The sequence below is a fragment of the Podarcis pityusensis genome (assembly GCF_964106645.2).
Source record: "Podarcis pityusensis genome assembly, chromosome: 1".
NCBI classification, from domain to species: domain Eukaryota; kingdom Metazoa; phylum Chordata; class Lepidosauria; order Squamata; family Lacertidae; genus Podarcis; species Podarcis pityusensis.
The window spans coordinates 87,278,299-87,306,104 of NC_138028.1; the positions used below are offsets into that span (position 1 = coordinate 87,278,299).

General features: G+C 44.4%; 2 protein-coding genes across 4 annotated transcripts in view; one reads left to right on the plus strand and one right to left on the minus strand.

Moving 5' to 3' along the window:
- Nucleotides 1-1,029: 1,029 nt before the first annotated feature.
- Nucleotides 1,030-23,283, minus strand: CATIP (ciliogenesis associated TTC17 interacting protein). 2 transcript variants are annotated; one of them, XM_080977183.1, is made up of 11 exons: nucleotides 23,217-23,283; nucleotides 11,717-11,864; nucleotides 9,860-10,036; nucleotides 8,412-8,612; nucleotides 6,583-6,638; nucleotides 5,747-5,833; nucleotides 4,285-4,455; nucleotides 3,869-3,993; nucleotides 3,200-3,276; nucleotides 1,460-1,548; nucleotides 1,030-1,280 (listed from the first exon to the last, which is right to left on the minus strand). In XM_080977183.1, exons 3-11 carry the CDS (start codon nucleotides 9,954-9,956, stop codon nucleotides 1,068-1,070), a joined length of 1,116 nt encoding a protein of 371 aa, XP_080833309.1. In that variant the 5' UTR covers nucleotides 9,957-10,036; nucleotides 11,717-11,864; nucleotides 23,217-23,283; the 3' UTR covers nucleotides 1,030-1,067. The 2 variants fall into 2 exon arrangements, with proteins under 2 accessions (XP_080833309.1, XP_080833310.1); XM_080977184.1 differs by lacking the exons at nucleotides 11,717-11,864; nucleotides 23,217-23,283 and adding an exon at nucleotides 11,510-11,710.
- The window catches only part of LOC308460609 (putative hydrolase PNKD), a 34,874-nt gene continuing 24,825 nt past the window's right edge, over nucleotides 17,758-27,806 (plus strand). Inside the window, exons 1-2 of one of the 2 annotated variants that reach the window (XM_080977195.1) lie at nucleotides 17,758-17,776; nucleotides 18,232-18,324. In XM_080977195.1, the coding sequence (XP_080833321.1) occupies nucleotides 18,284-18,324 (41 nt within the window). In that variant the 5' untranslated portion in view covers nucleotides 17,758-17,776; nucleotides 18,232-18,283. Of the gene's footprint in view, nucleotides 17,777-18,101; nucleotides 18,325-27,806 lie in introns of those variants that run through there. The other variant, XM_080977193.1, reaches the window with a different exon arrangement.

A 27,806-nucleotide genomic window follows, 5' to 3' on the forward strand; every position in this document is an offset into this window, starting at 1 on the left:
ATTGCGAGAGAATAGCTGAGGACAATTTCAATTTTAAATGTTTTATGGTTTTGGTGCATGTAACTTCTAATATTGATTTAGACAAAACAACAAAATTGTGTTTGATGGGGATCTTGCTATTTACCGTACATGTTTCAAATGTAAAGGCTGGGTCCCTACAGATGTAACTGGAAAAAAGGACCTGCCTGAGTGAGAATGACTGGCTCTTAATGTTGACAGATATACTAGAAACAGAGCTGACGCCACCTTTTCCATCTCCTTCCATTCTTCGGAAAGGATGTCTACTTCTTGATTTTTTTTTAGAACACTTGCAGATTTATCTGAATTAACGTTTGTTTGATACCTTATTCAAGGTTTGATTCAAATATAACAATGAGCAGACATGAGCCATCGGTTTGTACAGTCACACCTACCTTTCTCACCTCCTCCCCCTCCTGCGGGAGGAGAGGAGATGCTAAGTTTCTAGCTGCAATAAACAGTAGCTTCCCACTTTTGACCATAGTTTTCAGTTACATCTGAATCAGGCCAGTGCATCTTCTTCCACAGCCATTAGCTGTTCCTCCACACAGAAGTCTACATATTTGGACGCACCTTTTAAACTCATTGTTTTCAATAATAGGGGAAAAAACTTTATTTGGTCTCACTTTTTGTAAATTTTCTATCAATTGATTCAATTATTTATTGGCTGAGCTTTCGTCTCTAAAGCCAAAAATTTAAATTCAGAGAAGTCTGTTATAAAGTTTAACTCCTGCCTTCTTCTTTTTTCTTTTTTAAGGATACATTTGATCCAAAATGTCACATTCTGGAGGTTTTCCACCACTTCCCACTTTGCAGAGTCGCCAGCTCTGCGCTGGGTGTGGAAATGCTAGCGGTTTCAGTTCCTACTCCCTGCAGCACTCCTAACACCCTTTGGGAAGCAGCGTACCTCAGGACTGAGCCTCTGCCCTGGACACAGCAGTAGTCATCATGCACCCCTCTGGGCAGGGCATGCCCCCAGCAACTTCCAAAAACAGTTTCCGCAAACCCCAGTGTCATTCTCTGGGTCTTTATTCTTCTGCTGGAATAGTTTAGACGTGGTTGCGAAAGGGGCTGGGCTTGTCGGATGACCGAAACGACCTGCAGGGTGGGCGCTCTGCTGAAAAGGGGGCAAAGAACTCCGCAGCAAAGGTGACCACGTCATCAGGCTTGCGAAGGAGCAGCAGCTGTAAGAAATCTGCCAACAGCGCACGGAGCTCTGGGTGGCGACGCACATAGGTGGCATGGCTTGCTTGCAGCTCCTCCTGAAGGGAGGAAACCAAACCCCTGTTAGAGGAGGGTCTCTCAGGTTGTTGCTCTATCCAGTTTGGTACCAAGTACTTCAGGTAGAACTATATGTATTTGGAGGCCCACTAATTGACCCTTGGCAAGAGCTGGCACATTTTAAGGGCGTAGGCAAGACTCTAGCTGCCACACAACTCACCTTTCTGTCTAAGAACTGGGAATACAGCTGCACATCCTCTTCCCAATCCAGCGGGATTTTCTCGAAGACTGGACGAGGGTCTGGTTCATCTGAGAAGAGGTGGAAATTGAAGCAGAGTTAGGAACATGGGAATTAGAGATTGATGTCCATCACATACTAGAAATCCATGGCTCTTAACAGTGGCGTAGCGTGGGGGGTGCCAGGGGGGCCGGCCGCACCAGGCGCAACATGGGCGGGGGGCGCGCTCGCACTAGCAGCTCTCTGCCCCTACTAAAATCCACGGGTTAGGGAGCCCGCGCTCGCTCGGCTTGGCGAGGAGGTCGCGGAAGGGGGAGAGCGAAGCCTTCTGCCGCGGGCAAAAAAAGGAGAGGAAGCCGGGTGGGCGGGCGGGCGGGCTGGCTGGCGGGGGTCTGGCTGCGCCTGCTGCTGCCGGTGCAGGGCAAGGCAAGCAGAGCGAGGAGGAGAGAGAGGGGAAGGGGGGGGGAAGCAGCTAGGAAACGCTGCGGTGTGGAGGAGGAATCAATTAAGGAGAGAAAGCGAAAAGCCTTGGAGAAAGGGAAAAAAGGAAAGAAAAGAGGCAGCTCCAGGACAGCGCGGGGGAAAGAGAAGCCTCGCTGCTGCTGCTGCTGCTGCTTGGGAGAGTAAATTACTGTACTTGCCTTGCCCTGGGTTAGGGGGCGCAAATTATTTGCCTTGCCCCGGGTTAGGGGGCGCAAATTACTTGCCTTGCCCCGGGTGCTGATAACCCACGCTACGCCGCTGGCTCTTAAAAATAAATAGTGCAGTTAAATTTCAATCCATGCCCAAATGAAAGAGAATGCATTTCTGCATTTTGCCCAAGTTAGTTGATTCACTCCCAGATGCTGTCCCCAGTGGAGGCCAGCACAGATTCTGGGCCTCTCCAGACTGGTGTTTTGTTGTGGGTGTATCTTGCAACGCGTTCTTGACACAATAATAGTGTGTTAATGGTGGATTTAGTCTACTTTAGTTTGCTTTGAGATACTTCCCCAATTAAGGGACGCGGGTGGCGCTGTGGGTTCAACCACAGAGCCTAGGACTTGTTGATCAGGAGGTTGGCAGTTCGAATCCCCGCAACGGGGTGAGCTCCCGTTGTTCGGTCCTAGCTCCTGCCAACCTAGCAGTTCGAAAGCACGTCAAAGTGCAAGTAAATAAATAGGTACCACTCTAGCGGGAAGGTAAACGGCGTTTCCGTGTGCTGCTCTGGTTCGCCAGAAGCAGCTTAGTCATGCTGGCCACATGACCCAGAAGCTGTTTGCGGACAAACACTGGCTCCCTCGTCCTATAGAGCGAGATGAGCGCGCAACCCCAGAGTTGGTCACAACTGGACCTAATGGTCAGGGGTCCCTTTACCTTTACCTTTACTTACTTCCCCAATTGCTATCATGTTTTTGCTTTCCAAAGGGGCAATAGCACAACAGAACTGAAACAAAAATTAACTAGAACATTTGTAGTATAAAAAAGGTAAGAAACTTCAGCAGGAGGTTATGGGAGATACACTGCATGGAAATGAAGCAGCGTGACCACCCCAAAAACTTTTGCAGGCACTAACAGTATGGAAAGCTGATGTGACCACCTCAATTGCAAATGATCACAAATGTCCAATGAAGAAAGGGTGTCTGGAGGGGGTTTAACTACCAAATGCCCCAATTGCCTCTGGTGACCATTCCCAACCGCTGACGGGGTGGAGGGAGGGAAATTTCACAGACTCCTGCCTTTTACCTGTGTCGATCAGAATGGGCATCTGAAGGATCACCATGGTGGCCGGGGATCCAACCTGGACACGGCGAGATAAATGCCTGGGTGGAGGAGGCAAGAAGGAAAACTAGCCAGCTGGACCCTCCCATATTTGCCTGGGAACTGTAAGAGATAGGCAGGAGCCCTGCAGGACTGTAGCTGCATGCGACTCTGGTGCCTTCATGATGTGCTGTGAATGGATCATCATGAGGCATGCCAGGCCTAGGAACGGGAAGTTCTCTTGCCATTACCAATGCGTTTCTTTTAGTTAATCAACTGACAAATGTTTCTTGGTGGATACCGAAGATGCAAACATCTTCTGTATCCTCTTCTCCTCTCCACATTTTGCACGTCATTTTGCATACAGAATGCAACTGAGTTGTTTCATTTATGGTTCTTAGGGTGGAATAAGGGAGGGAGAGATGGGGAATTTAGTACACACAACCTGTGTATTGTACTCAATGTATTTGTAATAATAATAATAATAGGGTTTTTTAAAGCACTGGCATTCAAAGGAAACCAGGCTGCGCTAAGAAACCTACAGTAAGAATGCTGTCAATAAGACTGTCAGAAGCTATTCTAGGTCAGAGGGAGTGAGCTATGTTGCCTGCAAGGAAGGGCTGGGCACAAGCGATTGCACTGGAGCCTCCTTACCCATCCGACAGGAAGTAGAACTGCCAGCACAGGGGGACCTCGTCCATGGAGTGCACAACTCTCTCAATGACAAACACCTCCACCTCCTTTTTGCCCACTTTCTGCTTCTGGATGCCCAGGGAACTCTGGGAAGCGAAGTGAAGAACGAGAAAGGTGAGTTAAAACGGTGCTGCTGGTGAGCCAGCAAAGCCTTGTTCTCTCCTGCCAGCATATAGTTAACTTTAGACAGTCAGCTGGCCTACATGTTTTGGTCAAATCTTCACGTGGAAATCTTTGCCAATCTACCAAGGGCTGGGCCTACGTAGCTGGATAGGTCAGCACAAAATGTGCTGTAACACTGGTCTACGGCCCTTCCCGAGACAAACTTCCTCATGCATTGCCAACACCTGCAGGGGCCCCCGCAAAGACACACTCACATAGGTGCAGGGGCAGATGTGCTGGTCAATGCCAAATGCGAGGAAAATGGCATCCTGTGGTACGGCTTGCCTCCTGGCCATCACCCGCATCACCAGGAAGTTGGCAGACTCTGAGACTAGACCATGAAGCTGTGCACGTTTGTAAGAAAATGTGTCAACGTGGATCTCTTCCTGTGAGAGAGAATAGAGGAAAGACATTTTCACCAAATCCAAGACAACAACAGGTCATTCTGGGGAAATTGTTTTGGGACTTATAGATGCCACTCCTTGGTGCTTCAAGACAGGCTTAGCCATTCGTGGGACAGGAATGGGAAACCGTGATCTTGCTGCCCTTTGTCATCTGACTGTTATGAGGGCTTGTGCAGCATAGTGGTGAAGACTATGAGTTGGGAAGTCCTCAGTTCAAATCAGATCTCAGCTGCAAATTCACTAGGTGGCATTTGGTACTAAGCATGACTCCTTTGGCCTCAGACCAGCTCATATCTGCAACATGAGGACAATGCTGTTCTTCTTAGTGGGCTGGTGTAAGTACTGAGATAATGAAGGTGGAGGGTTTGGAAATGTGCAATAGAAATGTTGTTCCGGGACATGATCTGAAGGCACATGCTCAGGAGATCTGGGTCTGTTTGGTGTCTGGAGATCACCTGCCTTGAATTCCATCATGGAAGAAAGAAGGGGTATAAAGGTAATACATAAATATAGTATGCCATATTGCTGTTTGTCTATTTAGAATACTTAACAGGGTGCAAATTGCTTTACAAGCCTTGCAACAAGGCTGGACTCCAAGGTAGTTAGACTACAAGATAGTGGAAAGTAACAGTCTCATAGTCTGTTAATCCCTGATGACAACCAGTGGAACAAGTTATTATAGATAACATTCAAGGACAGTAGCTAGGAATGCTTGAGGGATACAGTATTTGCGAAACTAAGTATGAACTAACCAGATTCAGACCTTCCAGTGCTGTGAATAATCCGCACCACAGGGACATTGTGTTATTTCTGTTCCTGAACCTAGATTTGAATGTAATCTTTATTTCAGGATCTTTTGTTAATTGCTTATAAAGTGGGAAATAAATATTCTAAATGAATAAGTAATGTGTGAGTCAGAACTCACTTTTTGATTGTTCCCATGTAGTTCTCATTCAACAACAGCCACAATCAAAATGCATTTTAAAACACGTTATTTCAAGAGAAAATGCAGTTAGAAACTTGTATTTTGAGGGAGGGGGGATGTTTAGAAATAAGTATTAGGTACAATAAAATTTTGGTTGTGTGGATTTAATAGGGATATCGCGCTGGAATGAACTTACAGGTGAACACGCTGGAACTTACAGGTGAACGCGCTGGAACACATGAAAGTTACATGGATTTGAATTACTAGTGTGATTATTTCCCTTAACCTAGAGGGAGGGAGTTGGGCTTGACTTTCCAAATCCTTTAAGAAAGGTCAGAATTTACTCACATCTCTTTCCACCACAGTTTTGCTCACAAAAAGCTGGTCTTGGCGTCTCACCACATGGGTCCTGGTTTCCACTGGGTGCTCTCTGAACTGTAGAAAAGAGTAAGTACCACAAGATGATACATCCATGCCAGACAGATGAACTTAAAAAAAATTTTTTTTTTTACTCAGGAGTACTTATGTCTAAGCCCTTTGTCCCTCTAGTGCAGAGGTGGGGAATCTCTGGCCCAAGGCCTAATTATGGGTCCCAGTTTGGCCTGCAAGACCAGTTCCCAAAAGCAAATCAGGATGAAGGCTTATTCTGATTTAAAGTGTTGCTTTAAATCCCAGTCCCCACAGGGGGAAGGTGGGCTGACAACTGCATTTCCAACAGCCTGTTTTTGAATGGGCTGGATATTCCACTGATTTCAAAGCGATCTAAGGTAAGGTTACCAGATTTTTTTCAGTGAAGTCGGGGACACTTTTCAACTTTCTACTAAATAGACGGATTTTGTCAGGGAACAGATTTGTAAATCCGGGGTCTGTCCCTGGGAAATGGGGACATCGGGTAACCTTAACCTAAGGCCAACTATCCTAGTAAGTTTACCCAGGAGAGCAGAAAATGGAGATCATGAAGGAATCCTGCAAAAGGGGGGCAGGCCTGAAAAGATTTCCCCTACCCGCATGCTTCAATATGAAGAGGAGAAATCTTGTCAGGAATACAGATGTTTAGAACAAACTTAGTTGGTCTCTAAGGTGCTACTGGAGAATTTCCTTATTTATTTATTCATTTCAGGTGTTTAGATGTTATCTTGCATCCAGGTAGCCATGGTGAAGGGGACACAAACAAAGATATTTACCCTCACACTTTCCTTTTTGTGCTGCTCCACAGTTTCCAATTTCTTTGTTACATATCCTGATAAAGGAATAGATAAAGGTTTAAAAAACAAACGTTAAAGGTTATGCCACCTAAACACTCCCTGTAAGCCCAGGTTGCCTTTTTATTACCCTTGGAAATACTCCAGTTTTTACCAAGAGTTCCTGAAGCTGCCTACCTTTCTCGGAATTTTCCTGAAGTTGTGTCTGATAGCTGCTAGAAACCACTGTGACGGCTGCCAAACTTACTGTGACTGGGTTGATTCCACACTAGCTGTTTTCTCTGGAATGGATATCATTCGTTCACTCTGTTTTTATGCAGGATCCAGATGATTTCTCTTCCAAAATGTTGCATTCCGGTGTTTTCTGTGCTGTCAGCCCAACCTAATTTGTGCCATTTCTTTGTTTGCTTAAGATGCAATTGTAACACTACTCTGTCCAATGCCATGAAATGGCAAAGCACTACTGACCCATCTCAGGGAAGAGTGGTCTGTTTTTGGCTTTTCTTCATTCTCTGCCTAGTTGCTTTTCCAGCGAGACAAGCAGCTCAACTGAGGTGTTTGAAGGAGAGCAGAAGGTTCTAAGCATCAGCCTTGTACTAACTCTCAGATCCAGACAAAACATATTTACACAAGAAAAGCAGAATGACTAGTATTGTGCATGAACTACTTAAATCTCATTCGTTTCACTGGGTTTTAGGCAGCCTACCAAAACACGTGATTGCTTGGGGGAGTGGGTGTGAATGCACAAATAATACTCCATGGCTTTTAGTCAACATATACCAGCTGCATTAAGAAGATAAAATAAAAATTAAACGCATATTGTTAGCGACAAGGGAATAGCTGGGAGAAGGAACAGCAGTGTGGTGTAGTGGTTAGAGTGCCTGGGAAACTGGGGTTCTGGTCCCCACTTAGCTGTGAAGCATGCAGAGTGACCTCGGGCCAGTCACTGTCTCTGAGCCTAACGTACCTCACACGGTTGTTGTGATGATAAAATGGGAAGAGGGAAGACCATGTATGCCACCGTGAGCTCCTTCGGGGGAAGGTGGGAAAGAAATGTACTAAATAAGTACATCACAAAATTAGGAGGTCTTTGCTGATTGAAGGCTACAATTCTGAACAAGTTTCATAGCCCATGGGTCCCATTCAATGAAGTGGAAAATTTTTTAAATGTAGTAGAGTCTTGCTTATAGTACAGTTGCCATATTTCAAAAAGTGAAAATCTGGACAGAAAAGTTGTTTAGGTTTTTTGGCAAAATCTCAAAAGAATAAATAAAAATGAAGTTTTGGAGCTATTTTTAAGGAAAATTACCCAAAACGACACTGCTGACATGGGTTGCCATATGTCCAGATTTTCCTGGACGCTTCAGCGGATTCCACCATGACACTGCTTCCGACGGCCAATCGCCGGTTATGTCCGGGAAATTCTGGACGTATGACAACCTTAGCTTATAGGAACAGGAATTGCAGGGCCTTATTGGGGATACAGCAGAATATTAAGTGCTATGTCCACACTGTGTGGCTGGTACCTTGCTCAGCTTTTTCTTCCCTTGGGTCTAAAACAGTTATCAGACTAAGGAAGCATGGCACTAGGAACCAAAAAATGACTGTATCCACTTGGTACAAATACTCTACGGTTAAATCTCTTCTTCTCATGTTATAGCTCCATCTCTGCATCCATAGTTTCAAGGTCCCATATTGCCAGTTGTATAATCTGAGGCCTGAAGGCTGTTATTTGGACACAGGAGTAGGCCGACTCTCTCCCTTCTCCATAACACCACCCTCCTCTTGCCAAATTATCACAGTGAAGTTACCTGTAATGGACGTTGTGCAAGGGATGCCATCAATGGTCCCCTTGCTGCTGGCACGGACCAGGTACAGGTCTTCTTCGTCCCAGTCGTCTGGTGAATAGCTGGTCTCCTCCACTGAGATGGTGAATGTCCCTGTAGTCTCTCCGCTCTCCGAGATGGCAACCAGTGATTCCCCAAAAATGCAGTACTTTATCTCTTTCAGTTCTGTGAGATGAGAGAGTAGAACATTATCATTTGGGGGAAACAGAGAGAGAAAAACCTGTTTCCACACAGAATGGGAAAATATCCCCCAAGAACAGAAACCAGTTGTTGGTGGTGGATGCAGATTATTTTGGCGACAAGGGTAGATCCAACCCTAAAACTCATGAGCAGAGACCTAATATCAAACCAGGTTCTATATGGAAGTGTTTAACTGAAAAGCTGAAGGAATGAGTCCACTAAGTTTGGAGTCATCTGGATCATATTGACCTCCTTTCTCCCTGGCTTCTCCCCAAGGCCTGCCAGTTGCTTGCCTGTGATGTGCCTGGTATTTTGTCCATGATCCATTACAGCATTTGAAAGGATGGTCAGCCAGGGAAAGGCATGGGGAAAATGGGCTGCATTCCAGGTTAATAAACAATATATCCTCTCCTGCCACCCTGAACATTCCCATATTGTCTGAGGTTGAGGACACATTCCAGTGAGGGAAAAGCTCTCAAGGAGGGTGCAGTTCAGGGCTGGTGAGGCATGTGGCCTGGAGAGGGGGGAAAGGGCTCTGGGAAAAGTCCTGAGGGTCAGACAGAGAAGCCTGCATTTGGCTCCATGCCCTGAAGTTTCCCCATCCCAGCCCTGGGACATACCATCTTGCAAGTCAATCTGGCAAAGCCTTGTACCAGGTCTAAAAGGTGGCTCACAAAATTGGCTGTTGAAGATAGGAAACTTGGTTTTGCCTTAGGAATTAGCATCAAACCTGCTGATACAATCATGCCCACGCTGACCAATAGTGTTCCTTAATGGCTTGGAACTGAGGAAACTAGACACTGAGAATATTCCTATTCCATTTCATTTTTTAATAATAGCAGGTGCAGGGGGACCCTCCCATTTTCATTGAGACAGCAGCATGCAGGCAGGGGATCTTTTACTCCCCCCTATTGAAATCCCAATGAAAATGCCCCCAGTGTGGAGTGGAGTGGGGAAATTCATTAGAAAGCAGCTGGGTGGCAGGATGAGGAGAAGTTTAAACCTCCTCTATGTCTGCTGCAATACCAATACCCCCGCCCCTCAGTGCCTGCTATGAAGAAAAAGAAAAAAGGTTTTCCCAGTGGTGCTTTTAGTGTCAGTCTACTTTGGCCCTAAGACTCCTATATCTTCAAAGGTTGATAGTGAAAAAGCTCCTGGCTGTCAGCACCCCTCCCTTACATGGGGGAGAACAGGGTAGGAGAGCCTCCTCCCTCCTCAAAAGGGGCACCCACCAATGAGCGAGAGGAATTCCACTGCCCCTTTGTTGGCAGCTGGGACTTTCGGTATTGGAACCTCCTTCGCCACCTCGTCTGAGGTCTTCTTTTGCATTGTGGAGAAATGAGGACTTAAAGCCTTGGAACAGGTGGGTGTAGAAGAGGACACTTCCCAGAGATCCGCTGTGAGGAAATCTGGAAGAAGAAGTGGGGGGGGGGGGGAGAGGATATGGATGATGAAAGCAGACTGGATGCAAACCCTGCCTGCAATACATTAGCTGGAGTGGGCATAGCTCTAGCCACATACGGTGTGAGATAAGGGGAATAGTCCCAGCCTGCCATACTGTTTGAATTTATTTTGACGATATATACAAGGGGGAGTCACAGTGAAGAATTCAGCATGAAACCAACACCAGAAAGAACTGAGCTAATGTGTCCAAGACATGGGGATCCGCCATTTGCGCATTCAGGTGCTGTGAGCCCACCACCCCACAGCGCATCGCTGACCAAAAGACCACTCGTGACGACACTGTATGGTTTGAATTTAGGCCACAATGTTATTGATTACAGCTGTAAGGAGTTTGGTGAAGGCATTGGGTTGCAAACGACCTCAACCAACCTGTCTGCTGGATTATCAACCAAGGGGTCGAACCAGTGTTGAGGAGAGCCTGTGGCTTGCATCAAATAGGTGCTACTCCACAAGGAGTACTATGGCCCTAGCCCCTTGCATGGGCATCCAGACCAAAGCACCTCCTCATGGACCGCCTTAACAGAATTGCCATATTCCCTCGGAGGCAATGCACATTTCCCATTATTCCCACCAACCTCCCAGGCTATAAACACTACAAACTTTTTGAAAATGAAAACTAGGAATCAGGACCAGCTAATGGGCCCTGCATGTCTAAAAGTCAGATATCCAGGCAAAGCGATGGCTCTTATTGTGCTGTGCTTCGTGCCATCTCCTTGGTGGGTGCTAAGATAGATCTCTATGGTCAAGCTTTTTGCAGGCTCTTCCCAGAGAATAGTAGGAAGGATGAGGGCCATCCTTCCCTCTTCCCATGGAACTCTGAGAAAGGTAGTCCTTCAAAGGGTATGTAACAGAGAATTCTCACCAAGCTACAATTTTCAGGATTCTTTAGGGGAAGCCTGTTCTGCACAAGTAAGGAATCGGTCTTGCAATGGGGCAGTCCCTATGCTGCAACTCCCTGCACACTGGTATTTGGCAGACACCTTTGCTGTATTGTTTGTAGCGCCTTCTAAAATGTTTTTGTTTGGCAAGCCTAAGCCAGATAAGTAGGGTCAGCATTTTAATTGGTAATTCCCTTTTATATTTCATAACATATATTTTTAACCGGTGATTTTATACTTTTTAATGGATCAACTCATTTTTAACTTCTGAGGATTTTAATGTCTATCTTATGTTTTAAGCAAACCATCTACAGTACAGGTTTTGATGATTAAGTGGTAGACAAAATTTAAAATTTAAAAATAAATAAATGGCACTTAAATTGAGATAAGGTATGTGCTTTCTCTGTCTTTTTCTCATTGAAACTGCCTCCTTTTATTTTATTGGATGGCTCCCAGCCCGGCAATCAATTAATCAATAAAGCATTTGTATAAATTTGGGAGAATATTGGCTGCAAAGACCCCCTATTTCCTTCCACTCACTTGTCCTCCGTCCTTCTGTACAGCATCCTGATGTAGCAACAAAGCCCCTCCACCCTCATCAATGAATGCCTCAAATGCTAACCCCAGTTGCATCCATCCCAGTTATTTCCTCCCCACCCATGCAGCTTCCTAGGATGGGGATAAATTTAGAGAAATGAGTGGAAGTCAGCTTCATGTTAGACCTGAAGCCTCCCACTGTAGACTCACTGCGTTTTTTTCCTGTCCTTCCACAGTGAGGTTGCAATGTATTCACTGGTTTCCGCAGCAACAGCCTTCCTCCCCGCCTCTTAAAGTGACAGAATGAGTTGGTAGCATTGAGAGAAGCTTTTCACAGGATTCTAGCAGGCACGGAATTCTAACAGGGAAGAACACAAAGGGAGAGGAGGGCATGAGCTGGGAATTAGGAACTGGTGATCAGAATATAAAAGGTATAGTCGTGGAGTTCTGTTTTCAATGATCTGCGCAACCAAACAAGGCACGTCTACATACACCATCCTTTGCACAATATTCTCATACTTCCTGATCCAATGACAGTATAATGACTGCATGTAATGGCTGAGGAGGAAGAATAGCTCGGCAACAGAAAAGACCTTGCTGAACATTGATTCCAAATGTTGCTTCAGAAAAGCAAAATTAAATTAGTGGTGTTTTACACCCCCCCTCCCAGACTATGGGTTACGGATAGCCTTGCTGCTGTTCTTCTCCATTTATTGCTGGCTAAGCACCCCTGCATTGGGGTCACACAATTAGTGAATTCAAAGCCACCAAAGGAATACCTTAACAAGGAAGCTCACAAAATACCGTGGGCCTGTTCTGTTACTGTAGTAGAAAAATGGTGCAAATGGTACCCCTGGCATGCATGTAGTCACATTCCATAAAGCCATCACAGTAGCAAAGGACTCAACATCTGATGGCGTTAGTGTCTTAGTTGAATCAAACAAAATCTTATGGCTACAAAATCTTATGGGGGAAATATCACATTTTCCTAAGTGCAAAACATGGCACTTTTGAGGACTTAGGACATGCAGAGTCCCAGCCACAGATGTTACGCAAGAATATATCATACAGAGAAGTTCTAAGTAGAAGAGTAACTCATCACTGTGACTAATGAAAGAGTTCTATGAATAAACTGGCTCTTCTTTGGGAGTAGGACACTTCAGTGATGAACTTTTAACAGCATCATGTCCGTCTCTCTGTCATCTTAAACATTTTTTTCAATGGTTAACAAATCTGGCTTTTCTTTCAACATTATTCAATGCTAACCCAGTATTTTAGGGGAGCGGGTGGCGCTGTGATCTAAATCACTGAGCCCCTTGGGCTTGCTGATGCGAAGGTCGGTGGTTCAAATCCATACAACGGGGTGAGCTCCTGTTGCTCTGTTCCAGCTTCTGCAAACCTAGCAGTTCGAAAGCATGCCAGTGCAAGTAGATAAATAGATACAGCTACCGTGGGAAGGTAAATGGCGTTTCTCTGCACTCTGGCACTTGTCATGGTGTTGCGCCAGAAGTGATTTAGTCATGCTGGCCACATGACCCGGAAAGCTGTCTGTGGACAAATGCCAGCTCCCTTGGCCTGAGAAATGAGCGCCGCAACCCCACAGTCGCGTTTTACTGGACAACAGTCCAGGGGTCCTTTACCTTTACCATTTACCTAATCCAGTATTGTAAACTTTTTCAGAATTTCAGTTCATCCTTATGAATGGAAAGTTATTAGGGCCAACGCAAGAGAACTAGTATCCTATTTTTAAAAATGGTACAGCTGGAGGATACTTCTAGCATTACACAGATAGTTAATATATATAAACAGCTGGTTGTTATACATACTGTTTGTTAAGTTACTTTAGATGCAGTTGGTGGGAGAAAGTTGTCCTGAAACATCAGACGCTGCATTCCCACATGGACATTTCTACATCCATCTTTATATATTCAGTCTCCTTTTTTCCATACCAGTACTTTCCTTTCCTTTCTGTCTCTCCATCTTTTATTCTTTATGTTGTGTCCACTATGTCCCAAAGCAAAAATCTAACTACAGTCAGTTCAACCATGTCCTCTCTGCCTTCAGGCAAGATTGGATTATTACCAATACTGCAAGTTAAGCACATGCCTGGAGGCACCTTGGTTAAAATGAGGGAGGAAGAAGCCCTAAGCTTTCAGTAAAATGATAGCTCTTTTGTTGATTTAGGGTATTCAGCTACATTTTATTCAGAGCAGACCCACTGAAATGAATGGACCTATTTATTAAGTGCCTATTTATTAACTGTCAACGTTTCCCTTTTTTAAAGGGAAATTCCCTTATTCCAAATAGGATTTCCCTTTAAAAAAGGGGAAAGTTGACAGCTATGAATGGGTCTACTCTGCTCAACACCACTCAGTAAGGGCAATCCTAGATACATCTACCCAGAAGTAACTTGCAAGAGACAGGGCAAAAGACTGCATTCCTCAACCCCTCCCCCAGCTTCAAACAGATGCGCATGACAGATTCCCATACTGAAGTTGCATGCAGGCCATACATTTCAAGCACAAAGAATTCTGCAAACTGTAGTTTACCCCAGACAGAACTACATCTTTAGCAAACTACTGTTCCCAGGGCTCTTTGGGGGGAACTTGTGTGCTTTAAATGTATGGCGTGTCATTCATTCACTCCATCCTCCTGAAAACAGAAAGATGAGATTGCCGGGGCTCAGCTGGCACTGTCAAGATTATGAGCAGCTGTCAGGATGAATGTGGGTCATTGCAGGGATGGAGTTGGCCTGGAGTATGCGTATGCAATGGTGAGGGGAGAGAAGGAACTGAGTGATGAAACGTTTAAGGAAGCAAATGTTAAATCTATCTGTTTTGTCCCTCACTCATTTACAGAGATGCAGAAAGGCACCATGCTAGTTAAGGCACTGCACTGCTCTAAATATATTGTGCACAGCTTTAAAGGCAGTGTTCTAGGTGTCAGCAATGCCAAACCCTACTAGAGATCCTTAATTGTCTGATGTCTTGTGCGGCTGTCACTAAACTCTAAAACCATCTTCATGATATTGGTGTTGCCATAGAAACAGACAGGCTTCCCAAGGGGGGAGGGGAGCACAGAGTAGATTATAAGGGCGACAACAAAATAGAACGAAAGCAAATGAAGCTGAAAAATGGGATGTGAGCCGCAGATGAAGGTGATCTTGAAGAAGCATCTTTTGAGAATAAGCATAAAAGCTTGCAAGTATTTATTGGGGAAACCATTCATTAAGCCTGACTACTCCCTCCTGCTCTGTGCATATTTATTTCGACCTTGTGCATCTTCCCTGAGATATCAGCGAACGCCAGCATACGGGCGAGTCCCCCCTTTGCAGAGAGCTCTGAGCAAATGATGTCAGGATACAGTTTCCAGGAAGCAACTCAGCTCCCAGAGTTTTCTTCGTAGAAGCAAATTCTGCTCACAGTTGGCACTGAAGATTCTGCATCACAAAAAACAAATCCAACAGCATAAGTTGCATTAAAAATGAATAAAAATGGTGTGCACGCATTGTTTGTTCATTCGTGGAGACAGAAACAAACTTTATTGCCACTGTACTGCTGCACCATCTGGTGGCTCAGGCTAGTACAACAGTCAAGGAATGAGGGGGATATTTCTTAATATGCCTGGAAGAATTTCTGTAATTCTGGTTCTTTTGATTTGCCATTTTCCTCAATAAGCAAACAAAGAAGTGCTTTTAGATGTGCCTGAGAGTCAATCTTACAATCAGGCAGGGTGAGATGTCCCCGTTCTGTGCTTATATTGTCTCCTTCCTCTGCCCAGCCTACTTTGTAAGAATCTGAAAGGATCTGTCTTCTATGAAAGCCTTTCCAAACCTGGCCCTCTCCACCTGATTAGGACTTCACTCATCAGCTCCAGCCAGCGTGACCTATTGACTGTGCAGAGTGGGGCTGATGAGAATTGCAGAAGAAACAGGTGGAGGGCACCCAGTTAGGAAGGCTGGGGTCAGTCTCTAAGCCAGTGAGCTGTGAGCCAGCAGCATGGAGATTGAGATAAATGCAAAACAGGTGAGAGATCAGCAAAGGAAGGGGGGGGGGAGGTAGAAACAACTGGGTATCATTAGCATAGATATTATTGGTAGTACTGAAAGACTAAGTAAGAGGAACTAATGGATAAAGATAAATAATGAAAAGGAAAAAAGATAATCCAGTGATCTCCAGGATGATGAAATAATATGAAAAATAGTATTGGATAGATAAGCATGCCACAATCATATGAATATCAAGTTCAAGATAATTGTAGCAAACCATTCAATTCTTGGCATGCTCATGGCATTTAGTGGTCCTTTATATATATATATATAAATAAGCTTGAATTTATACACAAACAATTCTTTAGAGGCTGAGTTCGCCTCTATGGTTATACCCAAGTGAATGAATGCGCATACAGCACCTTAAAAATAAAATAAAAAGATAGTGGTAAAAAACAACAATCACCCAAGGTTACTCTTCTCTCCAGAGCAATGCTCTGCCATTTGGTGAGTTGTTTTTTTTTAAAAAAAATAAAGTCCACTAACTGAGCTGTCCCTGCCCTTAAATTGATTAATTATTGCTATGCATCAAGCACATTAAGGGCTTCCATCAGAAAGTAAATATATGCTTCAACACTTGGATAGGCGGAAGTAAGTATGGCTTCCCTTGGTTATGGTAGTTGTCCTCATGGGCGTAGCCAGGATTTATGTTGGGGGGGGCAGGACACCCACCTGTCATCATCCTCTGTCTGGCTCTGTTTAGCAGATTAAGAATTACCGGTAAATGTCTCAGCAACAGTTGTTTTAAATTAATTTCTTTTGACTCCAAATGCTCAGAAAAATATGTCAAAATCTTTCTACAATTTCTATTTTAGTTAAGTATTTTTTATTTACTTGATTTAGGGGGGCAGCTGCCCCCCCCTGACTATGTCCATGGTCATCCTTACAGTAGACATGTGGCTGTAGACTACATACATTGTTTTAAATGTGCATTTTATATTTGGCTTCCTTTAGTAATGTTGTCATTTGAAATGCTTACGATAACTTTGTTGTTGTTGACTTTGCTGCTTTAAGTGTGCATTCTGTGGTTGACCTCCTTTGCAATGCTTTATTTTAAAATCTTTAAGATAATATTTTTGTTTCCTGTTAATTATGTTGCTTTGAATGTATACTTTATATTTGACTTTCTTCTGTAATGTTTTCCTCAGGATTGTTTTGTTTGACGCTTTAGCGTAGGTTGAAAACCACTTTGAGATTTTTTTCTTAAAAATATAAAGCTGTATGGAAATGAAATTAATAATAATAATAACAATAATAATGTATGCAACAGTCTTGGGAAGGAAAGGACTTCAAAAACCTAGCTATATTTACTTTAGCGTAAATACCGTTCAGAGGGCATTACTGTTCTGCAAACGTGCACCGTGACTCAGAATTAGTGCAATGATTAAACTCACAGGTGTTTGCAAAAACAGCAACAAATCTCTTTTTAAAAATGAAGTGGTGCAGCAGAAAGCAGTGTCCTAACAAGTGCAATCCTGTTTACTCAGAAGTAAGGTTTGTTCTATTCAATGCGTTTAACTCTCAGGTAAGTATGCATAGACTTGCAGCCTAAGTTATCAATGCATCGTATTTACTGGGTAAACTCTGTTTTACATGCTCAAAAATGAGAAGGAAATTTGATGCTATTGACTCTAATCAGTAGGTGCCACAGTGCACACACTGCCTTTCGAAACTAAAACAAACACACTTGTGTGGAGTCAGGGAACTGTAGGAAAATATTACATTGCTCTTTGTGCACCAGGGAAATGCCACTGACTTCTTTACAGGGGAGGAAAGCCCCGCCATTAAAGAGGCTGGGGCAGTAGGTTCAACTTGTCTTTTCAAAGATACTCAGCTGTTTTTATATGCCTTGTCTGATTTGGCTGCACTTTTCATTGTTTTATGATACAGCTGTTCTGTGTTCTTCATTGCGGGTATATTGCAGTTATCTTGGGGAAGAAGGGATTCTCCAACCTGACGTCCTCGTTATTGTTGGACCACAGCTTCCATCTTCCTTGGCCTTTAAGCCACGCTGGCAGTGATTGGTGAGAGCAGTGGCCCAATACATCTGGAGAAAACAACAGGTTGAAAGCAGGTCAAGGCTGCACATTTATGATGTAATAGGGCAGGATTATAAAGAGACACAGGGAGAGAAAAAAGTTTACTAAATCCAGTTTCGCTGTTGTGGAAATGAACCAGATTTGTCATCATATTTTTGCGTTTTTATACTGTGATTCTTGAAGGTTGGTATATAAATTTAATAAAATTATTGTTAATACTAATACCAATGCTTTTTTTCGGGGGGAAATGCAGGGGTACACATACCCCTAAACATACTGTGAATCTCTGTACTTTTGTCCATTTTCTGTCTTTATTTTTCTTGAAGCCTTGGGCTTCTTCATTTACCAGTGCCCTACGCGTCCCGCTAGGGTACCACCGCTGGCATTTACGGCCAGATTCCTCAGGGGGCACTGCATCCCAAGCCGCGCAGGAAGCGGCTCCGGCTCTGAGCCAGACGGCGCTCCGAGGGGGCGGGCCCGGCTGCGTGCTTGGCGCTGGAGGTGGGAGGGCTGTTTTAAAGGCAGGGGCGGGGGGCGGGTCCGATGCTTGCCGCGCTCCCTCCGCAGAGCATGGCTTGGCTGGGCTGGCTGCTGCGGATCCGAGCGCTGCTTGCAACCTTCGCCGCTTCTTCTTGCAGGGCCCTGAGCGGCGCTTTCCATCGGTGCGCGGCCAGGCAGCGCTTTCCCCGAATGCCCATGGCTCTGGCGGGTCCCCTCCTGTTCCGCATCGGGTGAGTTTGGAGACCCGGAGAGGACTCTGCGGCTGGATCCTTCTGATCCGAGGACGAGGAGATCATTTCTCTGATCCGACGGGTGCTGCAAATGGGGAAGTCTTGCCGAGGTTACTAGGGGGAGGCCTGGTGTTTTTTAAAGGGGTCCCAACGGTTGTATTGTAGCAGAAGGAGATGTCTAGAGCAAAGGTTGCATGCGGGGGGGTGATCGGGTTTGGGGGGGATCTGTTTGCCTGCTTAGCTCTTGCTTTATAATTGAGTGGGAAGAGGATCTGTTAAGATGGGGCGGGGGGAAAGAGCGGGTATGTGAGCGCGCGGCCCGCGCGCTCCTGGATATAACGATGAATTTTGCAAGTGGAATGTCAATATGATTTGGTGGCGATGTTAACGGGCAGCGAGAGTTATGCGGTTTTTAAGATAAGGCAGGTTGCTTTTGGTACGAGGGGAAGCCGGGCTGTACGGATCCGTGGGGGCGCCTGTCGATTTGGGCGACTAGATAGAACAGTCGTGGACCAAAGTGCCATTAGCCCAGGTATAAGAGTGTAGTGCGTGAAGGAATTTCCTGTGCGATTCTGCGGGAGGTTAATCAAGAGAAGCTTTGAAGCGCTATAGTTGAAAGTCCCGTCGAGAAGCGGCGCGTATTTGCATTGGCTGTAGGAGAAGCGTGGATCGGTGCCTGCCTCTCTGGAACCCGGTAAATTAATTGCTTTTGGAAGGGAGAGATTTCAGTTGCATGCATTTCATCAGAGGAATATCTACGGAACCTTAATATGCATGCATGCACGCGTGCACTGTTAAGAAATAGCCCTGCAGAAGTATATATTGAAATCGGTGAGAGTGCGTGGAAGGTAGATTTCGGATCTACCGGTAGACCTCTGATTTGCAGTAGATCCGTTGTTGCTTGACTATAGCAGCAACAACAAAAATGTTTTTCCCACCCAAATTGGACTGCTGAAGTGAAGAAAGCTAACTAGGGGTGGACTTTGTGTGTGAAAGGACTGTGAACAGAGTTCACTTCTGGAACAGAAAACAAATGCTTTAGCTGAGAATGTGCTCTGAGGGGCCTTTTTAATTCTAATGGGGCAGATCCAAATGTGCACATGCAATGCACATTTAAATAGCATGACTTCCCTCAAGGAATTCTGGGAACTTTAGTAAAGGGTGTTGAAAGCTGTTGAGAACTGTAGCTTTGTGATGGGGCGAGTATAGTTTCCAATATTCTTGGGGGGGGGGAACGTGCTGCAAATGTGCACTGTATGTACTTTAAATGTGTACTGTAGATCTCCCTAAGGTATATCTTTTGCACCTGGTTTTAGCAGGTAAATCTTGGAGCACTATTTAAAAAGCAGAGACTTACTTAGTGACGCCAGGGGTTGAAACAGGGACTTATTGTATGCAAAGCATGTTCTCTACAGCTGACTGACAGCTCTTCCCTTTATATACTTCTTCAGCCCTTAACTCTGCCCACCCCTGATCTAGGGGACTGTGAGAGTTATGTTACAGATATGCATGATATAATGCTAAGAATGCCTTTCTGAGGCGTAGGATGCTGCTTGTACTGTGGTGTTTAGTTTTGGTCAGAAATTGTTCTTTGTATTAACTTTGTTTTGGAAAAATCCTGTTCCTGTGATGTGGGACTAACAGATGGACAAGGAAAATAGATAATATTTTTTGCAACCTTATGGTTGCAAAAGAGATTTATGATGTGTATACTTTATGGTTTACTCTGCCTTCAGTTTGCTCCACCACTTGTGTTTGAAGCTGACCACACAAGATGTTAGCCATAATTCTTATGTATGCTGTAGTTTTTAATGGAATACTTCTGTTTTGATGCATTTCTCCTCAAACCAGCTTCCATCTGATTTGAAAATGGAAGGTGAGATGTGTACGTTCAAGGCAGCCCCTGCACATGTGCAGAGAACAGCTTCATTGAATAGGAGTTTGGAGGGGGTGTTACAAGTGCAGGGAAACAAATTGGGTAATGTTTGTTGGGTGAAGACATCCCCACACCTCCCTGGTGTGTACAGCGATGTGAAAATGAAACTTGAAACACAGGGAGAAAAGGACCTGTGTGTGTTTTAAGATACCTGAAGGAGCATCTTCACCCTCTCCCCCCCCCCCCATCGTTCAGCCCCGGACCCTGAGGTCCAGCTCCAAGGGCCTTCTGGCAATTCCCTCACTGAGAAGTGAGGCTACAGGGGACCAGGCAGAGGGCCTTCTCGGTAGCAACACCCGCCCTGTGGAACGCCTTCCCATCAGATGTCAAGGAAATAAACAACGATCTGACATCTGAAGTCAGCCCTGTTTAGGGTTGTTTTTAATGGTTGATGTTTTATCGCTTTATTATTATTATGAATAATAATCTGTTGGGAGCCGCCCAGAGTGGCTGGGGTATAAATAATAAATTATTATTACTATTATTATTTTATTATCATTATTACCGTATTATGAATTATTGCTAATATGAGCTGACATCCCCTCCTTTCTGCTACATTGGCAATACACTTTTTTTTTTAATGGAACAGTAAGTAGTTTGGATAACTGGTTTTCAGGGATTACATCTAAGATTACTTTGGAGGTGGGCAGAAGCAGTTGCATCTATGCATGTTGGGGATTGGGGAACAGCCGTGGCTCAGTGGTAGAGCATCTGCTTTGCATTCAGAAGCTCCTAGGTTCAATCCCTGGCAGCTTCAGGTAGGTCTGGGGTTGTCCCCCCATCTAAAACCCAGGAGAGCTGCTGGCAGTCGTTGTAAACAAAACTGAGCTAGATGGGTCAGTGGTCTAACTTCGAATGGCACCTTCCTCGATTCCCAAAGAATGTCTGAGTTCTGCACAGCTCTGATCACTTACCTTTAGCTCGCTACAGAGCACTTAATGGACCGTGAAGTTTTTCTTTTGTTCTGCATCCTAGTAGATAAAAATGAACAGAGCCTTCCACTGCCACAGCTGCATTTTGCCTGCTTTTCTTGGGAATGGTCAGCTGTTTGCAACATCTGACATGTGCGTGATATCCAGAAAGCTCCCTGCTGTTCACAGGAGAGCAGAACGACAGTGGCTGTAGCTTTCTGGGCCCATACAATGCTTGACATGAATGCATATCCCGCAGCTTCTGGAGATTCCCATTCATTCGCTATTGGAAATGCTCTGCCTGTGTTTGTGTGTGCGTATTCATTCTTTACAAATCTTTCCATGCTGCCAAGTATGGAGTTACAGAATGGGTCAGAAACTGCAGGAAGAGAAAGGGTGAGTGGTGATGGTGAGGAAGTGGCACATTAACCAGAAAGGTAGGAAGGGAGAGCACAGAGGCAGAAGGAAAGACTCTTTAGGTTGCTTGAGGAAAAGAACCATGTGCTTTTAGAAACAGAAAGAAGAAAAGGCTTGCAACATCCACCATGTGGGAGATGACTGTAACGCAGGAAAAAGAGGCTTTCCTTTTTCCTATATCTAATAGTAGGTCTTCCAAGTCCTACACTGCTTAGATATGCTGGGGTTTTTTATTATTATTATTCAAAGTTATAACAAAACATATTTTAAATGTACACCAGGGATGGAGAACTTGGCTCCTTCTGATTGTTGTTGGACTCGCAACTCCCAGCATGGCGACGGTCAAGGGATGTCAGATGTTGTTGTCCAGCAATATGTGGAGGCCACAGGTTCTTCATCCCTGATGTACTCGGTGCTAAAAGGTTCTTGCACTGTGACCAGTGGCGTAGCAAGGTCAGGTGGTACCCGGAGCAGAAAATTTCTTGTCACCCCCCCCCCATTGAAATTATTAAAAGGAAAAATAAGATACTTGAGGATCGTGGCAAGCAAGCAGCAGAGTCTTAGAGCCATGCAAAATTCTTTTAAGAGATCTGACATATTTCTTAACTGAGCCCAAAGGCTGTTGGCCCATCCATCTCAATGGTATCTACAGCTGGCAGCTGTTACCCAGTGTTTCAGATGGAGGTGCTTCCACGCCCTACTTGGAAGTATTGGGGATTGGTGTCCGGGGCTGTTTGCATGCTGTGCATGTGCTCTGCCACTGAACAGCAGCCCTTCCCCTTAGATACTTCCTCATCCATATCCAAATTTGGCACCCTCTCAAAGGAGATGATTTTACTAAAAGTGTTTGAGGGGTTGGTGGTGTGTGACTCGGTTGTAACGGAACAGAGGTCAGCCCTGGAACATGTAAGGAAAAGGTGTTGTGAATATGAGAATGCCATCTGCTGAACGGGGACGGTAGAATGCTTCTGGAAAGAAGATTTAATTCCAGGCAAGGACTTTCTCGCTGCTGCTGGCTTCCTACCCCCCCTGTACTGATCCAAGTAAATGTGAAATACCTTTTGTGAACCAGAAAAAAGATGTTATCATTAAGGGACACTTGAATTGTGCTGTGGTGACATATGCATGTCTCACAGAACTGATGCACTTAACTCTTTGTTGTTGCAGCAAAACTCTGAAGCTAGCTGCTAAAATGTTATTGTGAAGGCTTTGTTAAAATCCTGGACCTGTAATCAAAATATCTCATACAAACATAGGAAACTGCCTTACACAGAGTCGGACCAGTATTACCAAAAGTGCTTATTGCTTAGTATTGCAGCAGCTCTCCAGGGTTTCAGACAGGAAGTCTATCCCAGCCCTTCTTGGAAAAGTCAGGGAATGAACCCGGGGTCTTCTGTACGTGCAAAGTAGATGTTCTACCACTGAGCTGTGGCTCTTCCCTTTTCACAATAAGGTACCATTTTTGTGTGCAAGTAGCAGGTACTTCAGAAAATAAATAAATCCACAGGCATCTAGAAATGTAATGCTCTGCCCGGGTGATCAGTTATCAGAAGTATAAGCGAGATCTGCATCAAAATGTTGCGGTATGGGGTGGTGGTGTTTAGGTTTCCATTCACTTCATTCCTCACCTGCAAATTTGTACTTATGCAAATCTTGAGGTTCCTCCAAGCTGGCTGATGCCTTTCTCTATTTTGTGTGGGTGGCTTTGGCTGCCTAAGCAATTATACCCTCAGCTTTCACATCATAATAGTAGGAATGATGCATATATCACTTTTCCTTTGACCACTTCATGGTATCTTAGTAATCTTTATGATGCTATAAGGCAGGGCAATGTTATTAATACTTGTACTACAAGTATTAAGGGGAGCTTAAGACTGTGATGGGCCTATCTTGGCATTCTTCCAACAAAAACTTACATTTTGGGGGTGAGGGGATCACTGGAGCTAGAGTAAGTGGTAATGTGTATGCAACCTTGATTTTATTTAAAAATCAAAACCCAATCTGTTGCATTCCAGAGACAAAGCATAAATAAACCCCTTGGAAGAAGGTTTGCTCCCAGGCAGTACAGGATTGTAGTAAAAAAAAGGAGGTCACATGATTATGACTATTTCATTAGATTTAACTCAAAAGTTTGCATTAAAGTTAGCTAGACTTGCATCTTCCTTGATGTAATTGTGCACAACCCTGCTAATGAATTTCTCAAATGCAATGCTTTCATTTTCAGCCAATTCTCAAATGCCTGGCAGTTCTAGTTCTTCATTTCATACACTAATTAGTTTATTCACATGATCAGGCAGAAGGCATGACCTTTCAGAACATAGCATTCTATTCAGCGATGACAAAGAGTGCTGAACTATATGGTGCTTGTGTTGGGAAATTGCCAGATAAGAAGTCCTACTTGGTTCATTCCGGGAAACACAGCACTAAGACAGAATCAGAATGTTTCCCCACTTCACCCCCCACCCAAACTGGAAAAAAAGACACTGCTGCATCTGACAGGTGGATTTGGGAATCTCCTGCTGCTGTAAAGAGATGCCAACTGGAAAGCCTTGGCCTTGCACGTTAATGCAATGAATTATATGGAGTGGCAGGACAGGCTGTGCCTGCCTGCTCTTAAAGGAGGGTGTGTGCACATGTGGCCCTAGGGACATTCACACAGGCCTACAACCTGACTTCTTCAGTACTGGGGATCAGTGTAATAAAGCCTGGCCTTGAGCCACTATAATAGATGCCTGCTCATTTCTGAACCTGCCCAGCAGCTGAGATCACCACAGTGAACCTACTTGGGATGCCCCTTACTTTAGAGAGAACCAGTCCAGGAGACTGGTCCAGGAGAGTTGCATAGGGCCAAAGACCTATTACTGTTTCTGCAGCAGTGTCCCTGCCTCCATCACCCTATCAGCATGATAGGGGAGAAGATATTGGAGCACCCCAAATCATTTTCCAAGACAGGGACAGAAAATAGTAGATCTAGCTGATCATGGAGACTTGCATGCCATTGCTTGTTATGGTGCTTGTTTATTACGATTGTACAATGAGAAGATCATTGTATAATCTTTCAAGGTTATGACTGTCATAAAGGGACCTGTAGTTCTGTCACTAACCTGCTAGAGGAAAGACTTTTGTCACTGTCCCCTTACTTGTAGAACTTCCTCCAAGAGGAGATCTCCTTGCCATCTTTGTTTAAGAACCAGGTGAGGCCTATCTTGTTTACTGGGGCTTTTGCTGAATTAAATTGTTCTTGTTGAACTTTTACTTCTGGTTTTTCTTTTGGGCTAGGGTTGGTCAGCCAACTGCTGAGTCACTGCTCCTTTTATTGGTCTCTTTGTCTTCTGGCATGCTTTTGGAATTCACCTCTTGCTTGATTTATTTCTTTTTGATTATACTGGTGTCGTTAGGAGGCTTTATTAAGCTGCCTTGGATGCCAGCTTAGGGCAGTAAAAGTGGTATACAATTCCTCTCCACCCCAGTAAATCAATCATTCAACAGGTGACTATTTACACAAGCATGTTCTTGATTGCGGCCAAATAATGAGCTGTCATTTGATTGGTGACTCAAGCCTACTTAATTTAATTATAAATATGCTGCATGATGGGAAAGCGTAGAAGTACTCTAGGCACCTGGTATTATCTGAGCAGGCTTGGGATGAAGATGTTGCTATACACTTCACAACAGTGAGAAGTCCTAGGAATGACACCCTCGAGGAAAAAAGTTTTCCCAAGCAGTTTTATCAAGAAGCACTGGGTTAAGCGTTCCTCAAAAAGCCTTAGGAACCATTTTTTATTTGTATGGTTGCTTTTCCTTTCTTCATTTTCCTCTTTAGCAAAGTTTCCCCAATCATGTTTATGCCACAGAAGAAAATAGACAGGTATTTGCATGTTTTCTGCTGTGGAGCAGATTGCAACTTGTGGGGGATGAGGGTGGCTGGGGAATTTAGACTGGAGAAAATCAGTGTTCTGGGATGGAGTGTTAAATCCCACTTAGAATCATAGAATAGAATCATAGAATCATAGAGTTGGAAGAGACCACAAGGGCCATTGAGTCCAACCCCCTGCCAAGCAGGAAACACCATCAGAGCACTCCTGACATATGGTTGTCAAGCCTCTGCTTAAAGACCTCCAAAGAAGGAGACTCCACCACACTCCTTGGCAGCAAATTCCACTGTCGAACAGCTCTTACTGTCAGGAAGTTCTTCCTAATGTTTAGGTGGAATCTTCTTTCTTGTAGTTTGGATCCATTGCTCCGTGTCCGCTTCTCTGGAGCAGCAGAAAACAACCTTTCTCCCTCCTCTATGTGACATCCTTTTATATATTTGAACATGGCTATCATATCACCCCTTAAGCTCCTCTTCTCCAGGCTAAACATGCCCGGCTCCCTTAGCCATTCCTCATAAGGCAATCCAATTTGGGTAGGGTAGCCAGATTTGAGAGGACGGTTCCTATCCCTTTGTGTGTAGTAGAGGAAATGTAAGCACGTTGTAGCTTCTACACCTGCTGAAATTTCCCTCTTCTATAGAACTCTTAAAAGTGCAGAAGTCCTGTCCTCTCTTTTCTCCCCTTACTCTGGCCATTCAAAATATTTACAGCCCTCTGGGTGCTTTTAGGTTACAATTAAAACAGCCAGGGATCCAACTGCAGATGGTTTGTGTCCTTCTTTCAGTCCTGACAAAGCCCTGGAAATCAGTCTTTCCTTGTAGTTGATAACATTCTGGATTTTGCAACTCTGCTCCATAGCATAGTTTTTTAATCTGAACCACCAATGCTCTGCTTTGCAAATACTGTATCTTGTTGTCTGCAGCTATTATACTAGGGGGCCCAACTACTTGTTGCAAATGCTTCTGATGAAGCACCCTGACTGAGTACTTTAATATGAAGCAGCCTTAGGAAATTATAGTTTTAAGAAGTGGTGTGACAGTACAGTACCCTAAGGTGCTTTTCTTCTGTGGGATTCCAGGTGTGAATTTATTTACAAGGCTAAATCACATGGCTAAGCTTCAACAAACACAAGGAGGCAGGTGTTAGGCATCTTACAATATATTCATACACTCCTGGATGCACAATTTGCAGCCCAGTGTGAAATCTGTTTACCAAAAGTAAGACTGACTGGGTTCCTTCTAGCTTTCTTTATAGAAAGCGTACTTAGGATGTCACTTTTACTCCTGCAGTTTTTGTTTCATTTTAATGTGAACTTTTCTCTTTTAATTGGTGCAGCGGAAAGTCTAAAAATCTATAGATGAAGCAAACATAGAAAAAGCCTGGGGTAAGTTATCTCGGGGGTTTCCAGACTGTCACAATTTTTGGTTGAGATTCAGTCAGCATACCAGCTAATTAGGATTGTGCAATTACAGTTGATAGGAAGGTCTTGCACAACAAATCGGCTTCCCCAAAAGATCTAACTTCCTGCAATAAGGCATGTGGCGAGAAAATTCCCTGGAAAGCGTGGGATAGCACTGACTTTGACACACCACCATATAACCTCCCCACAAACAAATCATGAGGGACGCTCACTATAATAGCCAACATTGCATAAAACCTCCCTGCATAAAAACAGGGTGACTGTTCAGTGAACACTTCATTCAGAAGCACCCCAAGTTGCCTGAAAGGCACCGTTTCTATAAAACATTGCTGCAGGAAGGAAAGGCATCCAGTCTGCATGTTTTGCTTGTGTCTCCATGACATGAAAAACTGAATTGTCTGAACAAGCCTCCTCAGCAGGCCATTGTGTATCTCCCCTGCCTTTACCGTCCCTGGCCTCCTAGTTCTCTCTTCCACTCTTCCCCTTCTCCCTTTCCATGATTAAAGCCTGAAATATTATTAGTAGTGTGGACTCTTGAGTCTTTGAAGTTAGGCACAGTGAGTGCCTTGGGCTGATGTAAATAACTCTGAATCCAAAACTTGAGCCTCTGTGACATTTAAGTCCTTGGAAATAGGGCTTAGCTCTGGGGTGTATGAAGTAAGAATAGCTTTTGAGCATCTATACAGTGCTTTCCTCCCCGCCTCACAACCATAGCTACTATGGTATAGTAGTGGACAGAATGGTCAACTGAAGCTTCATACAGATTACCATTTACTCTGGCTCCAGGGTGCTTCCACCGCTGTTGTTTGAAGCCAGGTACACATTATGTTAGCCATAGCCACAAGCCTTAAGTATCCTGTAGTTTCTGCTCCTGTCTGATGCACTGTGGTGTGTTTTAAGCCGCTAATGTGTACTTAGCCTTA

Excerpts from the sequence above, each read along its gene's own strand:
- CATIP (XM_080977183.1), bottom strand. The coding sequence starts at position 9,956 with ATGCAAAAGAAGACCTCAGACGAGGTGGCGAAGGAGGTTCCAATACCG. Across the intron at positions 6,639-8,411 it reads TTGCACAACGTCCATTACAG|GATATGTAACAAAGAAATTG; the intron begins GTAACTTCACTG and ends TTCCTTTATCAG. Across the intron at positions 1,549-3,199 it reads GCCCATTCTGATCGACACAG|ATGAACCAGACCCTCGTCCA; the intron begins GTAAAAGGCAGG and ends ACCTCTTCTCAG.